We start from the raw sequence: 20,939 nt of genomic DNA on the forward strand, positions 1-20,939 counted from the left end.
GAGTATCTTTTCACCTCCCTATTGACCATTTGTGTATCTTCTTTTGGAGAAATGTCTATTCAATTCAATATCCTGATTTTGAATTGGGATTGTTGTTGTTGAGTTTTAGGACTTCTCTATATATTCTGAATATTAATCCCTTATCAGGTGTATGGTTTGCAAATGTTTTCTCCAATTCTGTGAGTTTCCTTTTTACTCTGAGGATGTTGTTTTTAGATGTACAAATTTTTAAAGTTTTCATAAAGTCCAATTTGTCTATTTTTTGTTTGTTGCTTCACTTTTGGTGTCACATCCAAGAAATCATTGCCAAATCCAATATCATGAAGCATTTGCCCTGTGTTTTCTTCTAAGGTTTGTATAGTTTTAATCTTACATTTTATGCCTTTGATCTATTCTAATTTTTGTATATGGTGTTAGGTAAGGATCCAGCTTCATTTTTGTGTGTGAGAGGTGTGGGATGGGTAGCTACTACTGTGCTAAGAGCTGAAATTGACTGATGTTAATCCCAGTTTATCCTCCAAACCTTCTCTGGGAAGTTACAAACCATCAGTAAACTCCAGAATTCCAAAATAGTTAGATCAGACTGAGTCTTCAGTTGTTGCCTAGGTGGAAGACATGCAGGGTTCTTCCTATTCTGCCATCAGTCCAATAACTGATGAATGGAAAACAAAATACAATATATCCATTTAAGACATATTATTCTGCCATAAAAAAGAACAAATTACTGTTACTTGTTACAATATGTATCTTGAAAATATCATGCTAAGTGATAGAAGCCAGACACAAAAGGCCACACATTGTGTTACTTCATTTATATGAAATGTCCAAAATAGGTGAACACATAGAAATAGAAAATATATTAATGGTTGCCCAGGGCTGGCAGGGAGGAGAGAACTGAAAGTGACAGCTAATTGGGTTTTTTTTTGCATAACGAAATTAATGTTTACCCAAAGAAAACAAAACCACTAATCTGAAAAGGTATATGCACTCCTGTGTTTACTGCAGCACTATTTACAATAGCCAAAATATTGAGACAACCTAAATATCTATTAATAGACAAATGGATAAAAAAATGAAGTGGTACATATACACAATGGAATATTACTTAGCCATAAAAAATAATGAAATCTTGCCGTTTGCGACAACATGGATGGACCGAGAGGGTATTATGTTAAGTGCAATAAGTCAGAGAAAGACAAATACCAATACCATATGATTTCACTTGTATGTGGAATCTAAAAAAAACCAACCAAACAAAACTGAAATAGACTCATAAACACGGAGAACAGACTGGTGGTTACCACAGGGTAGGGGTTGGGGAGATAGGTGAAATAGGTGAAAGGAAAAAAACCGAGAATGTTTGGTATCTTGATCAGGGCAATGTTTATGTCAGTGTAACCAGGCCAAAATTCATCAAACTGTACACTAAGATTTGTGTATTTCATTGTATATATCTCAATATAAAATTTTTTAATTAAAAAAAGAAATTAGTGGTGATTGGTACACAGCTTTGTGGATATAGTAAAAATCACTGAATTGTACACTGTAAAAGGGTAAATTGTATGGTATGTGATTGTATGTCAATAAAAATAAAGATCCCATCCCCCCAAAGAGAAAATATGAGTCTTTAGAACTTGGTAATTGATTGAAATTTGAGAGGAGTGAGAGTCAAAAAACAAGTTTCTATCCTGAGGGATTGGGTGAGTAGTAATGCCAATACTAAGATGTAGTCTGGGGAGGAGGTGGGGAGCACCAGCAGAAACAGGCCTGGAAGTGAAGATGAGTTTAGAAAATGCTGACTTTTAGTTGTCTCTGGGGCACTCTTTGTGGGCAGTTCAAGAAACTTAAGTCTAGACATCAAAAGAGAGATCAGAGTTATGATATTTAGAGATATGATATTTAGAGTTAGGGTCATCCAGATTTAGATGATAGCTGAAACCAAAGAGAAAGTATGGTATGGTAGAGTTCAAAAAAGAGTTTAGACCTTGGGAGATTTGATTTTGAACAAAGAGGTAGGTTGAAAGAAAAAGAACCTGTGAATATGGAAAAGAGTATAAATGTGGTAGGAGGAAAACTAGGATGAAACAGGGTCTTAGATACCTGGGAAGTGTAAGGTTCTTCTTTAGGATAAGGGTTAAGAGGAGTCCTGAACCCAAAATCACAGATTATTAACCATTATCATTTTCTAGTAAGGATCAGGTTAAAATCAACAGTTTCTGCCTCACCCTGTTGTTCTGTTACTACTGCAACAGGAACCACAGAACATAAACTTTGAGAGCTTATGTCATTTCGGGAAAACTAGTTCTGTCAAGTACAATGGTGGAAGAGCATCTTTTTTCTATACAATTTTTTTTCTTTTGCTATCATTAACCTACAATTACATGAGGAACATTATGTTTACTAGACTCCCCCCATCACCAAGTCCCCCCCACATACAATCACTGTCCATCAGCAAAGTAAGATGCTGTAGAATCACTACTTGTCTTCTCTGTGTTGCACAGCCCTCCCCATGCCTCCACCCACATTATATATGCTAATCTTAATGGCCCCTTTCTTTCCACCCCACTTACCCCTCTCTGCCCACCCATCCTTCCCAGTCCCTTTCCCTTTGGTAACTGTTAGTCCATTCTTGGGTTCTGTGAGTCTGCTGCTGTTTTGTTCCTTCAGTTTTTTCTTTGTTCTAATACTCCACATATGAGTGAAATCATTTGATACTTGTCTTTTTCCACCTGGCTTATTTCACTGAGCATAATACCCTCTAGCTCCATCCATGTTGTTGCAAATGGTAGAATTTGTTTCTTTCTTATGGCTGAATAGTATTCCATTGTGTATATGTACCACATCTTTTTTTTTTAACAACAGAGTGAGGCTTTAATGACAATCTTGCAAGATCAGGTGTCTGGTGAGCAGGCACACCTGAGGCCATTGGCACCAAGTAATTTATTACCTAGTATGTGAGTCCCTTCCCTGGTTCCTCACTGGCTGAGTACTACATTCTTTCCCGGACGTCACACTTATATCCACATTAGGCCTTCTCTTACATTTATCTTTAAAAAAAGTTGTTTTTGTTAAGGCATTATTGATATTCACTCTTACGAAGGTTTCACATGAAAAAACAATGTGGTTACTACATTTACCCATATTATCAAGTCCTCACCCATACCCCAGTGCAGTCATGTCCATCAGGGTAGTAAGATGCCACAGATTCACCATTTACCTTCTCTCTGCTACACTGTTTTCCCCATGATCCCCCACACCATGTGTACTAAACATAATACCTCTCAATCCCCTTCTCCCTCCCCACCTGCCCTCCCACACCCCTCCCCTTTGGTAACCACAAGCCACTAGCCCCTTCCTGGAGTCTGTGAGTCTGCTGCTATTTTGTTCCTTCAGTTTTGCTTCGTCGTTATACTACACAAATGAGGGAAATCATTTGGCACTTGTCTTTCTCTGCCTGGCTTATTTCACTGAGCATAATGTCCTCCAGCTCCATCCATGTTGTTGCAAATGGTAGGATTTGTTTCTTTCTTATGGCTGAATAGTATTCCATTGTGTATATGTACCACATCTTTATCCATTCATCTACTGATGGACATTTAGGTTGCTTCCATATCTTAGCTATTGTAAATAGTGCTGTAATAAACAGGGGTGCATATGTCTTTTTGAAACTGAGAAGTTGTATGCTTTGGGTAAATTCCAAAGAGTGGGATTCCCAGGTCAAATGGTATTTCTATTTTCAGTTTTTTGAGGAACCTCCATATTGTTTTCCACAATGGTTGAACTAGCTTACATTCCCACCAGCAGTGTAGGAGGGTTCCCCTTTCTCCGCATTCTCACCAGCATTCATTGTTCTTAGTCTTTTCTATGCTGGCCATCCTTACTGGTATGAGGTGATACCTCATTGTGGTTTTAATTTACATTTCCCTGATGATTAGTGATGTGGAGCATCTTTTCATGTGTCTGTTGGCCATCTGAATTTCTTTTTTGGAGAAGTGTCTGTTTATATCCTCTGCCCATTTTTTTTTTGAGAGGGCATCTCTCATATTTATTGATCAAATGGTTGTTAACAACAATAAAATTCTGTATAGAGGAGTCAATGCTCAATGCACAATCATTAATCCACCCCCAGCCTAATTCTTGTCAGTCCCCAATCTTCTGAAGCATAACGAACAAGTTCTTACATGGTGAACAAATTCTTTCATAGTGAATAAGTTCTTACATGGTGAATAGTACAAGGGCAGTCATCACAAAAACTTTCGGTTTTGATCACTCATTATGAACTATAAACAATCAGGTCAAATATGAATATTCGTTTGATTTTTATACTTGATTTATATGTGAATCCCACATTTCTCCCTTTATTATTATTATTATTTTTTTTAAATAAAATGCTGAAGTGGTAGGTAGATGCAAGATAAAGGTAGAAAACATAGTTTAGTGTTGTAAGAGAGCAAATATAGATGATCAGGTGTGTGCCTGTAGACTATGTGTTAATCCAAGCTAGACAAGGGCAATAAAACATCCACGGATGCAGAAGATTTCTCTCAAAACAGGGGCGGGGTGAGGTTCTAAGCCTTACCTCTGTTGATCCCCCATTTCTCACCTGATGGCCCCCCTGAGACTGTGCCTGTCTTAGGTTGTTCCTCCCTTGAGGAATCTTACCCGTCTCTGGCTAACCAGTCATATTCCAGAGCCATACAGGGAAATGTAAAGTTGGTAAGTGAGAGAGAGGCCATATTGTTTGAAAAGGTTAGCTTTTTACTTCTTTGCAGATTTATGCCCTGTGGCTTCTATGCCCAGCATTTATCTTGAGGTATCTTTACCACTTGGAGGAATTATGATACTTGGTAAATTCAATATGAGGCACAAATTCTATTTAAGGGTTGTAATTAGGAAGGAAGAAGAAAAGCTATAGAAGTAGCAGGTGGAAGAAAACGTGGGAAGATTGATTATTTCTTTGACATATCTTCTTGTAGAGTAACTTAAGCATGTATAGGTTTTAAACTACTAATTAAATTGCGCACACACATTAACATGATAGGAATACAGCTACATAACCAAAGCAGACCTACAATTACCAGCCATCTCCAGTGAAACCAAGAAAACCAGTTAGGCACCCTAGGCATTTGTGAAAACTTATCAATGATATGATGGATATTGTCCAACTGTACTTGAACAGTCTGAGAGAAATCAGACAAATTAAAACAACCCATCCTGGGAACTGTTCACATCCCATATGTTCTTTTAACGGTAGATAGTCTGTAGTTGTAAGATTTGGAGTGCTACGACTTGCACTTCTCCTAATTCTTGGTTGAATTCCAACAGTATAGATCCAGTCAAATTTGTTGTTTTACTGTATACACAGGCCAGCTTAGATATCTCCTTCTTCATTCCCATGGCAAGTCCAGGAACCGGTGGGATGAATGCAGCTAAAGCTGTAGCAGTGCCTGGATCTTTGTTGAGGTTTTTTGATGATCATCTTCTGGTATGAATCTTTCAGAGAGTGCTGATGTTGGAAGTTCTTCTTCATATCGTATCTTAGTTCATTTTCGGAGTAGCCAAATTAGGCTTTGATCCTCTGTATAAACACAAACAGACCCTTTGCCCACACTTTGATATGCCCTTTATACCATTGTGTAGAAGTCATTGGAGGTCACCACACAGAAACTGCTTTTTTTTTTAAGAGAAAGGAATATTATCAGAAAAATGAACTTCCATAGCTGATCATCTGACACCCTTTAAATGATCAAAATTAAGGATATTTAAAGCATGCATTAATCATTGATTTACAGTTAGTTTTATCTTATCAGGGAGTAATCCAATCCACCTTTTCTTTCTTTTTTTTTTGTCATCATTAATCTATAATTACATGAAGAATATTATGTTTACTAGGCTCACCCCTATACCAGGTCCCCCCCACGAACCCCTTTACAGTCACTGTCCATCAGCATAGCAAAATATTGTAGAATCACTACTTGTCTTCTCTGTGTTGTACAGCCCTCCCCTTTCTCCCACCCCTGCATTATGCATGCTAATCATAATACCCCCTTTCTTCTCCCCCCCCTAATCCCTCCCTACCCACCCATCCTCCCCAGTCCCTTTCTCTTTGGTACCTGTTAGTCCATTCTTGGGTTCTGTGATTCTGCTGCTGTTTTGTTCCTTCAGTTTTTCCTTTGTTCTTATACTCCACAGATGAGTGAAATCATTTGGTATTTCTGTTTCTCCACTTGGCTTATTTCACTGAGCATAATACCCTCTAGCTCTATCCATGTTGTTGCAAATGGTAGGATTTGTTTTCTTCTTATCTTCTGCCCATTTTTGATTGGGTTATTTGCTTTTTGGGTATTGAGGTGTGTGAGTTATTTATATATTTTGGATGTTAACCCCTTGTTGGATATATCATTTACAAATATATTGTCCCATACTGTAAGATGCCTTTTTGTTCTGTTGATGGTGTCCTTTGCTGTATAGAAACTTTTTAGTTTGATGTAGTCCCATTTGTTCACTTTTGCTTTTGTTTCCCTTGCTCAAGGAGATGCCTTCAGGAAGAAGTTGCTCATGCTTATATTCAGAAGATGTTTACCTATGTTGTCTTCTAGGAGTTTTATGGTTTCATGACTTACATTGAAGTCTTTGATCCATTTCAAGTTTATTTTTGTGTATGGGATAAACAATAATCCAGTTTCATTCTCTTGCATGTAGCTGTCCAGTTTTACCAACACAGCTGTTGAAGAGGCTGTCATTTCACCATTGTATGTCCATGACTCCTTTATCATATATTAATTGACCATATATGGTTGGGTTTATATCTGGGTTCTCTAGTCTATGGGTCTGTTCTTATGCCAGTGCCAAATTGTCTTGATTACTGTGACTTTGTAGTAGAGCTTGAAGTTGGGGAGCATAATCCCTTCAGCTTTATTCTTCTTTCTCATGATTGCTTTAGCTATTTGGGGTCTTTTGTGGTTCCATATGAATTTTAGAATAATTTTCTCTAGTTTGTTGAAGAATGCTGTTGGTATTTTGATAGGAATTGCATTGAATCTGTAGATTGCTTTAGGCAGGATGGCCATTTTGACAATATTAATTCTTCCTATCCATGAGCACGGGATGTGTTTCCATTTACTGGTATCTTCTTTAATTTCTCTCATGAGTGTCTTGTAGTTTTCAGAGTATAGGTCTTTCACTTCCTTGGTTAGGGTTGTTCCTAGGTATTTTATTGTTTTTGATGCAACTGTGAATAGAATTGTTTTTCTGATTTCTCTCTCTGCTAGTTCATTGTTACGGTATAGGAATGCCACAGATTTCTGTGTATTAATTTTGTATCCTGCAACTTTGCTGAATTCAGATATTAGATCTAGTAGTTTTGGAGTGGAGTCTTTAGGGTTTTTTATGTACAATATCATGTCATCTGCAAACAGGGACAGTTTAACTTCTTCCTTACCAGTCTGGGTGCCTTTTATTTCTTTGTGTTGTCTGATTGCTGTGACTAGGACATCCAGTACTATGTTGAATAGAAGTGGGGAGAGTGGGCATCCCTGTCTTGTTCCTGATTTTAGGTGAAAAGTTTTCAGCTTCTCGCTGTTAAGTATAATGTTGGCTGTGGGTTTGTCATATATGGCCTTTATCATGTTGAGGTACTTGCCCTCTTTGTTGAGAGTTTTTATCATGAATGGTTGTTGAATTTTGTTGAATGCTTTTTTACCATCTATGGAGATGATCATGTGGTTTCTGTCCTTCTTTTTGTTGATGTGGTGGATGATGATGATGGATTTTCGAATGTTGTACCATCCTTGCATCCCTGAGATGAATTCCACTTGATCATGGTGTATGATCCTCTTGATGTATTTTTGAATTTGGTTTGCTAATGAGTATTTTTGCGTCTATGTTCATCAGGGATATTGGTCTGTAGTTTTCTTTTTAGGTGGGGTCTTTGCCTGGTTTTGGTATTAGGGTGATGCTGGCTTCATAGAATGAGTTTGGAAGTATTCCCTCCTCTTCTATTTTTTGGAATACTTTAAGGAGAATGGGTATTATGTCTTCTTTCTTTGTCTGATAAAATTCAGCAGTGAATCCATCTGGTCCAGGGATTTTGTTCTTGGGTAGTTTTTTGATTACCCATTCAATTTCATTGCTGGTAATTGGTCTGTTTAGATTTTCTGTTTCTTCCTTGGTCAGTCTTGGAAGGTTGTATTTTTCTAGGAAGTTTTCCATTTCTTCTAGGTTTTCCAACTTGTTAGCATATAGATTTTCATAGTCTTCTCTAATAATTCTTTATATTTCTGTCGGGTCCGTCATGATTTTTCCTTTCTCATTTCTGATTCTGTTGATGTGTGTAGATTCTCTTTTTCTCTTAATAAGTCTGGCTAGGGGTTTGTCTATTTTGTTTATTATCTCAAAGAACCAGCTCTTGGTTTCATTGATTTTTTCTATTGTTTTATTCTTCTCAATTTTATTTATTTCTTCTCTGATCTTTATTATGTCCCTCCTTCTGCTGACTTTGGGCCTCATTTGTTCTTCTTTTTCCAGTTTCAATAATTGTGCCTTTAGACTATTCATTTGGAATTGTTCTTCCTTCTTTAAATAGGCCTGGATTGCTATACTGTGGGATTAATATATAAATCAAATATAGAAATCAAATATGTAATCATATGTGACTTGATTATTTTTCCTATAATTACTGACAAATGATCAAGAAGAGAAAAAACAAGACCAAAACAGTTTCTATGACCTAATTATCCTTGCTATTGTTTCAATACCATGTAAGACGTTGTGCTCCAGGAGACTGGAGACTGCCGAGGATTAAGTTTAGAGTTAGTTAATGGTTGTCTATTAAGTTACCCACACAGAATTCTATTGTTGTTAACATGTATTTGCTCAGTAAATACAAAGGGTGCCCTCTCAGCACCACTCTTGTGCGCTTAAGCCTTGAGTCCCCTGGCTGGTCCTTTCAGATCTTTGATACCTCATCATGTCTCCTCCCTTATCTGCAGGTCAGAAGTAGGGAGGAACCAACACTATATGCTTTTCTCTTAGAACTGCCTTTGCTGAGTCCCACAGAAGTTGGGGCATTGTGCTGTTGTTGTCATTTGTCTCCATGTATTGCTTGATCTCTGTTTTAATTTGGTTATTGATCCATTGATTATTTAGGAGCATGTTGTTAAGCCTCCATGAGTTTGTGAGCCTTTTTGTTTTCTTTGTACAATTTATTTCTAGTTTTATACCTTTGTGGTCTGAGAACTTGGTTGGTAGAATTTCAATCTTCTGAATTTACTGAGGTTCTTTTTGTGGCCTAGTATGTGGTCTATTCTGGAAAATGTTCCATGTGCACTTGAGAATAATGTGAATCCTGCTGCTTTTGGGTGTAGAGTTTTGTAGATGTCTGTTAGGTCCATCTATTCCAGTGTGTTGTTCAGTGCCTCTGTGTCCTTACTTATTTTCTGTCTAGTTGATCTGTCCTTTGGAGTGAATGGTGTGTTGAAGTCTCCTAAAATGAACGCATTGCATTCTATTTCCTCATTTAATTTTGTTAGTATTTGTTTCACATATGTTGGTACTCCTGTGTTGGGTGCATAGATATTTATAATGGTTATATCCTCTTGTTGGACTGACCCCTTTATCATTATATAATGTCCTTCTTTATCTCTTCTTACTTTCTTTGTTTTGAAGTCTATTTTGTCTGATACAAGTACTGCAACACCTGCTTTTTTCTCCCTATTGTGTGCATGAAATATCTTTTTCCATCCCTTCACTTTTAGTCTGTGTATATTTTTGGGTTTGAGGTGAGTCTCTTGTAAGCAGCATATAGATGGGTCTTGCTTTTTTATCCATTCTGTTATTCTGTGTCTTTTGATTGGTGCATTCAGTCCATTTACATTTAGGGTGATTATTGATAGATATGTACTTATTGCCATTGCAGGCTTTGGAGTTGTGGTTACCAAAGGTTCAAGGGTAGCTCCTTTACTATCTAACTGTCTAACTTAACTCTCTTATTAAGGTATTATAAACACAGTCTCATGATTATTTCTCTCCCTTCTTATCCTTCCTCCTCCATTCTTTATAGGTTAGGTGTTTTATTCTATACTCTTTTGTGTTCCCTTTGACTGCTTTTGTGGAGAGTTGATTTTATTTTTTGCCTTTAGTTAGTATTTGGTTGTTCTTTCTTTGCTGTGATTTTATTTTCTCTGGTGACATCTATTTAGCCTTAGGAGTGCTTCCATCTAGAGCAGTCCCTTTAAAATATCCTGTAGAGGTGGTTTGTGGGAGGAAAATTCCCTCAACTTTTGCTTGTGTGGGAATTGTTTAATCCCTCCTTCAAATTTAAATGATAATCATGCTGGATACAGCATTCTTGGTTCAAGGCCCCTCTGTTTCATTGCATTAAGTATATCATGCCATTCTCTTCTGACCTGTAAGGTTTCTGTTGGGAAGTCTGATGATAGGCTGATAGGTTTTCCTTTGTATGTGATCTTTTTTCTCTCTCTGGCTGACTTTAATACTCTGTCCTTGTCTTTGATCTTTGCCATTTTAATTATTATATGTCTTGGTGTTTTCCTCCTTGGGTCCCTTGTATTGGGAGATCTCTGGGCTTCCATGGTCTGAGAGACTATTTCCTTCCCCAGCTTGGGGAAGTTTTCAGCAATTATTTCTTCAAAGACACTTTCTATCCCTTTTTCTCTCTTCTTCTTCTTCTTCTGGTACCCCTATAATGTGATTATTGTTCTGTTTGGATTGGTCACACAGTTCTCTTAATATTCTTTCATTCCTAGAGATCCTTTTATCTCTCTCTGCCTCACTTTCTCTGTATTCCTGTTCTCTGATTTCTATTCCCTTAATAGTCTCTTGCATCTCATCCAGTCTGCTCCTAAGACCTTCTATTAATTGTTTCATTTCTGTTATCTCCCTCCAGACTTCATCCCTTAGCTCTTGTGTATTTCTCTGCAGGTCCATCAGCATGGTTATGACTTTTATTTTGAATTCTTTTTTAAGGAAGAATGTTTATATCTATCTCACCAGGCCCTCTCTCTGGGGTTGTCTGAGTGATTTTTGACTGGACCAGATTCTTCTGCCTTTTCATGGTGAAAGAAGTGGTCGCAGGCAGGTGGCTCATGTGTCAGCTGGGAGAAAAAAGTCCCTTCCTGCTTGTTGGTCATCTTGCCCTTCTCCACTGCCTGTGCCATCTACCCGCACACCAGAAGCAGTCTATGGGATAATCTCCTGAGCTACCATGGCCGGGGCAGCCCTCAGGATAGCCTAGCACACTGTGGGGGGTCTCAGTCATGCCAGGTGTGTTCTTCTGTGAGAATGGCGCCCCTTCGTGCCTTCTGGACCTTGCTCCAGCTTCCGCTCTCTGTGCCATCTACCCACACACCAGTAGCCGTCTCTGGGACAATCTCCCGAGCTGCCATGGGCAGGGAGGCCCTTGGGATAGCCTAGCACATTGTGGAGGGTTGCAGCCACACCGGTGTTCTGTGAGAACGGCGCCCCTTCATGCCTTCTGGACCTTGCTCCGGCTTCAGCTGCCTGTGCCGGTTACCTGCACACTGGGAGCAGTCTCTGGGATAGTCTCCTGAGCTGCTGTGCACGGGCAGCCCTCGGGATAGCCTAGCCCACTGTGGGGGGTGGCAGACATGCCAAGTGTGTTCTCCTGCAAGGACTGGCACCCCTTTGTGCCTTCCGGGCCTTGCTTCTTCTATCTGTCCTGGTTAGCTGCGCGCTGGAAGGAGACTCTGTGTGGTTGCTGTGGGTGGGGCTGTTCTTCAGAGCATGGCTATGGTGGGTCTGCTGGTTTGCTTGCAGCGCCAGCCGGGGTGAATGAATGGCAGGCTGCTTATTGCCATAAGGAGCTTTGGGGCTGCTTTACCCCCCAGGGGTTAGGGGCCTGAAGTTCCTCAAGATTCCCAGCTTGCTGGGCTGAGTGTGCTGGGATGATTTTGTCCAGTTGTTGAGCCCTTGTCCCTTTGAGACTTTTAAAAAGCACCCACTTTTCTTTTGTCTCAGGGGAGCCAGCCTTGGGGTACCTGCTCGCAGTCTCCGTCTCAGATTTTACTTTTCTGTTTCTCTAATATCCAGTAGAGCATGCAATGTGTCTGTGCTCCCTGTGCAGATTACTAGGGCTGGTTATTCAGCAGTCCTGTGCTTCCACTCCCTCCCCACTCTGATTCTTTTCCTCCTGCCGGTGAGCTGGGGTGGGGGGAGTGCTCGGGTCCCACTGGGTCACGGCTTTGTATCTTACCCTTTTCATCAGATGCTGAGTTCTCGCAGATTTGGATGTAGACTGGCTGTTGTACTGTATCTTCTGATCTCTCTTTTAGAAATGGTTGTATTTGTTGTATTTTCAAAAATATATATGGTTTTGGGAGGAGATTTCCACCCCCCTATTCACACCACCATCTTGAGCCCCCTTGCTTTTTTCTTTATGAATCTGAGAAGTTGTTTTCTTTGGGTAAATTCCTAGGAGTGAAATTCCCAGGTCAAATGGTATTTGTGTTTTTAGTTTTTTGAGGAACCTCCATATTGCTTTCTACAATGGTTGAACTAGTTTACATTCCCACCAGCAGTGTAGGAGGATTCCTCTTTCTCCTCATCCTCACCCGCAGTTGTTCTTAGTCTTTTCGATGCTGGCCATCCTAACTGGTGTGAGGTGATATCTCATTGTGGTTTTAATTTTCATTTCCCTGATAATTAGTGATATGTAGCATTTTTCCTGTGCCTGTTGGCCATCTGAATTTGGAAGAGCATCTTATATTGAAGTAGTAGGACGTTTCAGTCCTAGAAGGCAACTCAGAAGTAAGAAGCATTTCAGAGCTGCAGGTAGACTGAGGGTCTGGATTTTCAAAAGGCTGGCTTTATTCACTCTGTATTTTCAGTTGCCCTGGCTTATAGTACCTTTCTGTTCCCAGAGCCTGCATATGAGAACTAGAAGAGCCCAAGTTTTTGAAACTATCTTAATTTTTACACAGTCCTTCTAGTGGAAGAAACTTCCGTAAACAAAAACTCTTACTTTCATCCAAGTTACCCCAAAATGCTCCAAAGCCCAGAATTCTATAATTAAGAAGTATTGATGAAGAATGTGCAAAAACTTTCATACAAGTGTTACAATCTAATAGAAATTCTAACTGGCTCTTGTTGATAACAGTTTCCAAGGTGGCCAAGACTAGGATATAGTTTGTGTTTGTCTTTTCTTTCTATTTTTAAAGTTGTTTCTCCAAGCATAGCAAAAAATACTGGGAGACCTAAGGATTTAGCATTCTTCTCTATGAAATAGATCCTGCTTAGTCTTTCTCTTTTTTCAAATAAGGAAATCAAAGCAGAAAGAGGCTGGTTTGAAATTATTAATCCCTGTAGTTTTAGAGCCCTGGAGATGTGTGAAGTCAGAAGTCTATTCCCAGCCATCTCCCCTGTAGCTGGAGATTATTGAATTGATGTCAAAGTTCATTATTTATTTACTTCAGAAATATGCAAAATATTTGCCTTCATAATTTCTGTTGAACACTTCATAATTTATGAAGCCATTTCACATTCATTATCTTGTTTTAACTTCACTTTAGCCCTAAGACATAGGTAGTTTAGATTTTATCATCACTGTTTTACAAATGGAGAGATTCAGAGAAATTAAACCATCTTCTCAAATTCACATAGTCTCTAAGTAGTGGTACTAGAACTGGCTCTCAACCTTCCAGTATCTTTCCATAAGATACGTTGCCTTTGAAGTCTGGTCGGTGCTTCATTGTATGTTTTTTCTTTTAACACAGATTCAAAGAAAGGACTTTTTATTCCCTTCCCCAACCGGGAAATAAAGGATTCCCTAATGAGTACTGCAACACAGGGCAGCAGTATACCAGATCAAAAATTAGACACTTTCCCACTGGGGACACAGGTAATGTATTTGCTTTCCTGCTGATCTGTTGGCTAGTCAATGATTAATACTAATAATTCAGTGGACTCTCAATTATTTATGGTCTATGAGGACTTGTTTGATGAAGGCATTTTAGACCTTTTAAAAGGAAATAGTAGACAGGATACAGAAGACCTTCTCCATTAATTTCAATCTTCCCTTTCCTTCTCCCCTACTACCTGTAATCAAATATAGTACATTTATACATTTAAAGTTATACACTTACATATGCCAGGTATTTTGGCCCTCAAACAGGGATGCAACTGTTAAGAGTCTTTGGCTAATTTTAAAATTTCCCCTCTCTACCCAATGTATCCATCTCCTATTACCTTGCTTCTTACATTTTCTACCTCTGCCTTTAATTACTAAATCTTAACGTCTCAGGATTGGCTTTCCCAAAGCCATTGGAACATAGAAAAAAGAAGTTAAAAGGGATAAAGATGGCATATAAGTTGAGGGCAATAGGGGGTAGAAATCATGCAATATGAGGAAAGAATTAAAAATAAGTTTTTACAACAGCAGATTCACAGACTCCAAGAAGGGACTAGCGGTTACCAAAGGGGAGGGGTGGAGGATGGTGGGTGGGGAGGGAGGGAGAAGGGGATTGAGAGGTGTTATGGTTAGTACACATGGTGTGTGTGGGGGTCACGGGGAAGACAGTGTAGCACAGAGAAGACAAGTAATGACTCTATAGCATCTTACTACGCTGATGGACAGTGACTTAATGGAGTTTGGGGGGGACTTGATAATATGGGTGAATGTAGTAACCACAATGTTTTTCGTGTGAAACCTTCATAAGAGTGTATACCAATGATACCTTAATTAAAAAATTGAAATAAAAAATAATAATAGTAATAAAATAAAAATAAGTTTTAGTGAAAAAATTGGTGGAAGGGATACAACCACAATATAAGACTCATTTAAGTGAATATGCTGCAGGAAGCAGAATTGACTACTTTACATTCAACTCTCCTTTGGTCTGTATTTTCTTTGATAACTTATGAGCAATGAAATTACTGAAAATAGCCAGAAGGAGAAAGAAAAGAAGTAAAGGTTCTAATTAATCTACAATTTGGATAGTCAACATTGTACTAGTAAAAAGTAAGATTTTTTTTTGGCTTGAGTTTATAATACTTTCATCTCATAAAAAAGATTAGCATTTAGTTGGTTTCTTTGTTTTTGGAGATTCCACTTGGGTAACTTAGAAACTATGTCAATTACCATTTTTAAATATCTTAGTATTTCTTAAAAGTAAATGGAGACAAAGAATACTTTAATCTACAGATAAAGTTAAACAGCACTTTTTAGATTTAAAAAACCCTAACTCCTTTGAAATTATTTCTTGAAGTGACAGAAAAAGGAAATTCAATAGCTTGCTGTATATCCTTTTAGTTTAAGAAACAAGAAACAGAATTTCTTTCTATAACTACTGAAAAGATGCTGAATACTTGAAGATGATTTTTAAAAAAACAAACCCTAGATATCTCTCTACTTTTTATCAATCCTTGCTTAATTATGCCTTAAAGTAATTTTCAGCCTATCAAAACTCCCAACTGCTCCTGTGATTGATACTTAGATTTACCAAAAGGTAAATAAGTATATGAGATCTGTAAACAGAAAAAATAAAGTTGGAAAGGTTGATGCCATCTAACTTCCATATTGAGCTACCTAAATCAGAGAAAATGCAGTACTTCACTGTTTGGGCTGTCCTTTACCATCTAAGGATGTTTTGTCTCTTCAAAAAGTCTCATTACCTGCTCCAAAGCAACTGTAGAATCTCTTAGTATTGTGGCTATTTTAATATAGGCTTATGCCCAGACCTTTGCTTGAAGATCTCTCTCCCTTTTTTGTAAGGATGGAGTTGCTTACTAATAGGAAATTATTCTGAACCTCTGGTCTAGTAAGCTCATGTCTGGATGCCCATTGACTCCCTTCTCCTAAACTTTCACATTTTTTTAGATGCAGGAAGTGACAAAGAAGGAGATGCCAGGTGACAGTCACCGCAAGGATGGTAAATATTTTGTTCGCTGAGTATTCTCTCCATACTAATCAGAGCAATCTAGATGTGATGGGATTTGGGAGAAGATGGAAATGAGTCAGCTCAGGGACCCTATTTGGTCAACTCTTTTCTGCTTTTGTGAGGGGCTGCCCTGGATGCTTAGTGACCCATGAGGCCTTTCTGGTTGAAAAGTGAGTATTCTGACTTCTTTTGGTTTTGGCTTTTTTTGTACTATCTGACTATTCCTTGTTTGTTTTTCTTACCTTTCTTACCTTCTTTTGTATTTGTTATGTTTTTATTCATCCATTTTTCCCCTCTACTAGTTTATAAGTTATACAGTTTCTATACTTTTGGTGTCATTCCTAAAACTACAATATGTGCCTTTAATTTATATAATGTTAAAAATAATCAATACTTTAACTCTTCATTTGGATAGTTCAAAGATCTTAAAGTTCCTTACTCCTTTTAATCCCTCCTGATTTATGTATTATTACTATGGGCTTTTATTCTTTCTATTTTTTTAAACCCACAAGGTATTACTTTTATGCACTCAATGTTCATCTAAATTTACCCATGTATTTATCACTTTGTTTGCTCTTCATTTCTTTTCTTTTCATCCCAGACTTCCCTTCCAGGATCATTTCCCTTTAGCTTTTATAGTACATCTTTTATAATTTCCTTTAGTGTGGGTCTACTGGTGATGAACTCTTTCAGTTTTTGTCTGAAAATGCCTCTGTTTCACCAACATTCTTGTAGAATATTTTGACTAGGTATAAACTTCTGGAGTGGCAGTTACTTCTTTCAGAATATGGAGGGTATTCCACTGTATTCTGTCTTGTGGGCGTCAGCCAAAAGTCTGTCACTTCTGCAAGGATAGTCTTTTTTTCTCTGATTGCTTTTAAGATTTTCCAATTGTCTTAGGTTTTCTTCAGTTTCACTATGATGTCTGTCTTTCTTTTTATTTATCCTGTTAGGTATTTATTGTATTCACATCTGTGAATTGTGTCTCATTAATTCTGGAAAGTGCTTCAAATACTGTTTATGTCCTATTCTTTCTGTCTTGTCTTTCTGAGACTTGATAAAAGAAATATATGTCAGATATTTTCAGTTTTTCCTCTCTGATACTCTTTTTTATTTTTCATTCTTTTTTTGTCTAATCTATATTCTGCATAACTCCTGCTGAACCATGTTTAAGTTTACTAACATTCTCTTCAACTGTGTCTAATTTGATATTAAGCTTGTCTACTGAATTCTTAATTTCAATAGTTTTAATACTCATATCTATAAATTTTATTTAGTTCTTTTTCAAATCTGCTGGGTCAGTTAGTAAACACAGCTGTTGTATAGGCTCCATTTATTAATTCCAATATCTGAAGTTTCCCTTGGTTTGTGTTTGTTGTCAAATTTTTTTGACTCATTCTCACTCATGTTGTCTTGTTTCCTTTTTTGTTACTTTGTTTTAGCTATTTGCTGCTATTATATTTGAAAAACTATTTGTTGGAATGATTTAAAGGCTTATATGAAGGTAGCTTTTCCAGATCAGATTTTTATTTTCTTCTACCAGGTGCCTGGGGTACTATCACAGTCTTGGATCACCTTAATCCAAGCTCAAGGCTAGAAGTCCTCTAGACTACCCAGATGATGCAAACCTTGATTACCAGTTAGTACAAGGACTGGTTTATTTCCAGTTTACCCTTACTCTGAAGGTTGTATCCTGCTTAGTGTTCCATCTTAATGTGTGTGTTGGTGGGGGACGTATAGGGGTAGTTTGTCTTACTACTCAGCTTGGATGGATCCTGGACTTAGACTTTTGTCCCTGTTACCCTAAAACTCCTTGTGGTAAGAGTGACTTAAGTGCTAGACTTACCCATATAAATTCGTGGTGTTCCCTAGATTTTGGCTTAGAAATTTTCTGCACCAGCTTGTTAGCTCTTTGATGCTTTTGAGAACATATGTCATCTACTTTTTTAATGTCTTCCACAGGATAGTCTAAATTACCTAATCTCATTACTTGTTCTTAGATTCTTTTTGTCATATAAAGTTATTGCTTTACAGCCTTCTCTCCACTGTATAGTCTGGCCCTGGCTAAAACACTGATATTCTTATAGGTCCTATAGAGATAGGAGGTATTTGTTTCTGTTTTTTACAGTTAATGAGACTAACTCAGATATCATTTTTTTTGTTTCCTAAGGAAAACTTTCGAGCATATGAAGCACTGAAATCCCCAAAGAGCACAAAGACTTCTCTTTTTGTTTGCTGCTCCACTTGCCCCACTCAGGCTCTTTGGAGATGACAGATACAGCTATATGAGAGAAATGCTTTGTATCTGGGTTAGGGGTTTTCATGGCTTTGCATTCCCTGCCATTTGATTGGCATAGGATACTGGTTTTCTGTGCATGAACCTAGAACCTTGAGGTGGAGTTTTGGGATGGGAGTGGGCTTAGCTTTATTTCAAGAAGTCTATGAAGTCATAGACCTGCCAATTATTATCTAGAGACTGAACACAAAAGAGCACAACTATTGTCATGTGGGGTTACACCAAAATTTTTTATGTGAAAATAGTGTCTAGAAAACTATGACACTGTAGTTTTAGGAGGAAGTCTCTAGGGGATTAAGTTGACATGAACTTTATCTCCAGAATGTTACATATTCTTTACTGTTTACACAATGTCCAACATGTTTTGTTGTTGTTATGTGTAGAAGCCCTTTCATCCCTTTATGCTACCATTTATCAAAACTGTAAACTGTCTCTTCCTGAGGACTTTTTCTGGTAGATAGAAATATTTCCAGTGAACAGAGGTACCTTAACTGGGCCAAGAAGAATTCTCATTATAGTTTGTGTTTTTTTTCCCCTTGGTGGTGATTAGAATTCAGACACTACTTGCCACGGCAGTCCACAGTCCAATCCCCAGAGAAGATGGCTAGAGAAGGGTACCAAATATCTGTTTTGGACAATAAGTCTTCAGGTTCTTCTCCAGAAAAGGACTTGATACCAAAACCTGATACTTACCAGCTCACCCATGATGCCTCATTGGGTAAACTCCTGGATGTGGGTGATTCCAGCCAGATTCATCCTTATCAGTTGCCTTCAGATGATGGACTAGAAAATCATGATGGTCACCATTGTCAAAATCTTTCCCTGCATGGATGTCTTGGTAAAAGGCCTCAGAGAAACAAGAACTACCAAGAATATGGCATAAAGCCTTCAAATGACATCAAGGGCATCACGTCCCATTCTTGTGGAGACTTACTGACTTCTCTGTCAAACCCTGACTCTAGCACTCGGAGGCTTTTGAAGCTTAGTTCAGGTAATAGCTTCCTGTCAGTTTATAGGCCTTTTTCATAGGCATGAAGATAGAGTTATAACTGAAAATTTTAGAATTAACATTTCTTAAATTGCATTAGCATTTCTTAAATTGTATTTCATGATCACCAGTGGTCCACTGAAACTGCAGAAATCTGCAGGGCATGAGTTTAACATGTTAGGTATATTAGAGAAAATTTGTAGAAATGTGAACTTCATATCTATATGTTATTTTAATTAAATAGCAGCCCAGGATATATTTCTTGTATATCTAATCTCCTCTGGCCAAAGTCACTTTCATTCTGAGCTACTTTTTTAAAAAAAGCTAGTTTCAGGTTTTTCCTGAAAACTAGAGACCATTCTTCAGTTACTTTTTAATTTATTCAACAAAATTTATTAAATTTATGCTGTGTGCCAGATACTGTTCTAGCTCTGCAGATAAACTAGCAAACAAAAATAAAGTTCCATGTTTATTTTACCATAATAAAAAAAAATTGATACTTCCATGGAGCTTCCATTCTAAAGAGATAAGACAGGTGATAAACAAGTTAACATATAAATACATGTCAGGCAAAACACTATGAAGAAAAATAGTATAAGTATATTGGAAGTAATGAGGAGGTGATGTTTTAGACAGAATGCTAGGGAAAGCTTTTCTCGAAAGATATAAGAGTAGACTTGAATGGAATGAGAGTGTAAGCCATGTAGATAACTGAGAGAAGAATCTTCCAGACTGTGGAAAAAAGTAAGTGAAAAGCTCCTGAGGCTGGAATATGCTTGGCATTGTGGCTGCAGAGTGAGCGAGGTAAAATGTGTAGATGAAGTTAAGTAGCCAGACAGTTATTCTGAGTGAGGTCAGAAGATGTTGGGAGAGTTTGTAGCAGAGGAATGACATGCTCTAACTTAAGAATTACTCTGGCTGCTAGGTTGAAAATAGACAATGGGGAGCAAAGATACACATTTTTTTCAATTTAAAAATTAAGATAGTGGTGGAGATGGTAAAAAACAGTCAGATGCTGAATATGTTTTGAACATAACACCCCATGACTTGCTGATGGATTGAGAAAGAAGTGTGAAAGAAAGGTCAAGGGTGACTCCCAGGTTTTGAGTCTGAATAACTGGAAGAACGGAGTTTTCATTTACTAAGATGGAAAAGAGTGGGAGGAATAGGTTTCATAACAGGATAGATATCAAGAGTTTGATATCCTAAGTAAGTTTGAGGTACCTATTAAAACTTTTTATAATTTTGCCTATTTGATAATTAGACGTATTAGTCTGGAGTTCAGGGAAGAAGGTGTGGCTGAGAATTAAAAGTGTATAAGTGGCATTTAAAAAGATTGCAAGAGATTTCCCCGGGGAAGTGACTACAGACAGAAGAGATGTGAGGACTAATCTTGACCCCCCAACAATTATCAATCTGATAGATGAAGAGAAACCAGCATGGAGAGCAAGAAATAAGCAGCCAATAACATAGGGAAAAAAAGCCAACAGGGAGTGGTGTCCTGGAAGCCAAGTAAAGAACGTGTTTCAAGAAAGACGGGGAGTGGTCAATACTATGTCAGATGTCTTTTAATAGAGAGAGAGTGAGCCTGGGACTGAGAAGTGATTGTGTTACTTGGCAGTGCATTAGTGAGCAGCTTCAAGAGAAACATGGTTAATAAAAGCTTTATTGAGGTGAGTTTAACAAAGAATTGGAGGAGAGGCAATAGAGTTTCCAAATATATACAGTCCCTTGAAGGAGT

The 20,939-nt window shown here is 37.9% G+C and overlaps 1 protein-coding gene across 1 annotated transcript in view; it reads left to right on the plus strand.

The window, feature by feature from the left end:
• LRRC36 (leucine rich repeat containing 36) overlaps window positions 1-20,939 on the plus strand; it is a 63,011-nt gene that overhangs the window by 28,065 nt on the left and 14,007 nt on the right. The window contains 3 exon segments of the mRNA XM_017649248.3: window positions 13,752-13,876; window positions 15,854-15,905; window positions 18,761-19,201. Of these exon segments, the coding sequence (XP_017504737.2) occupies window positions 13,752-13,876; window positions 15,854-15,905; window positions 18,761-19,201 (618 nt within the window).

This window comes from Manis javanica, chromosome 17 (assembly GCF_040802235.1).
Source record: "Manis javanica isolate MJ-LG chromosome 17, MJ_LKY, whole genome shotgun sequence".
NCBI classification, from domain to species: Eukaryota; Metazoa; Chordata; class Mammalia; order Pholidota; family Manidae; genus Manis; species Manis javanica.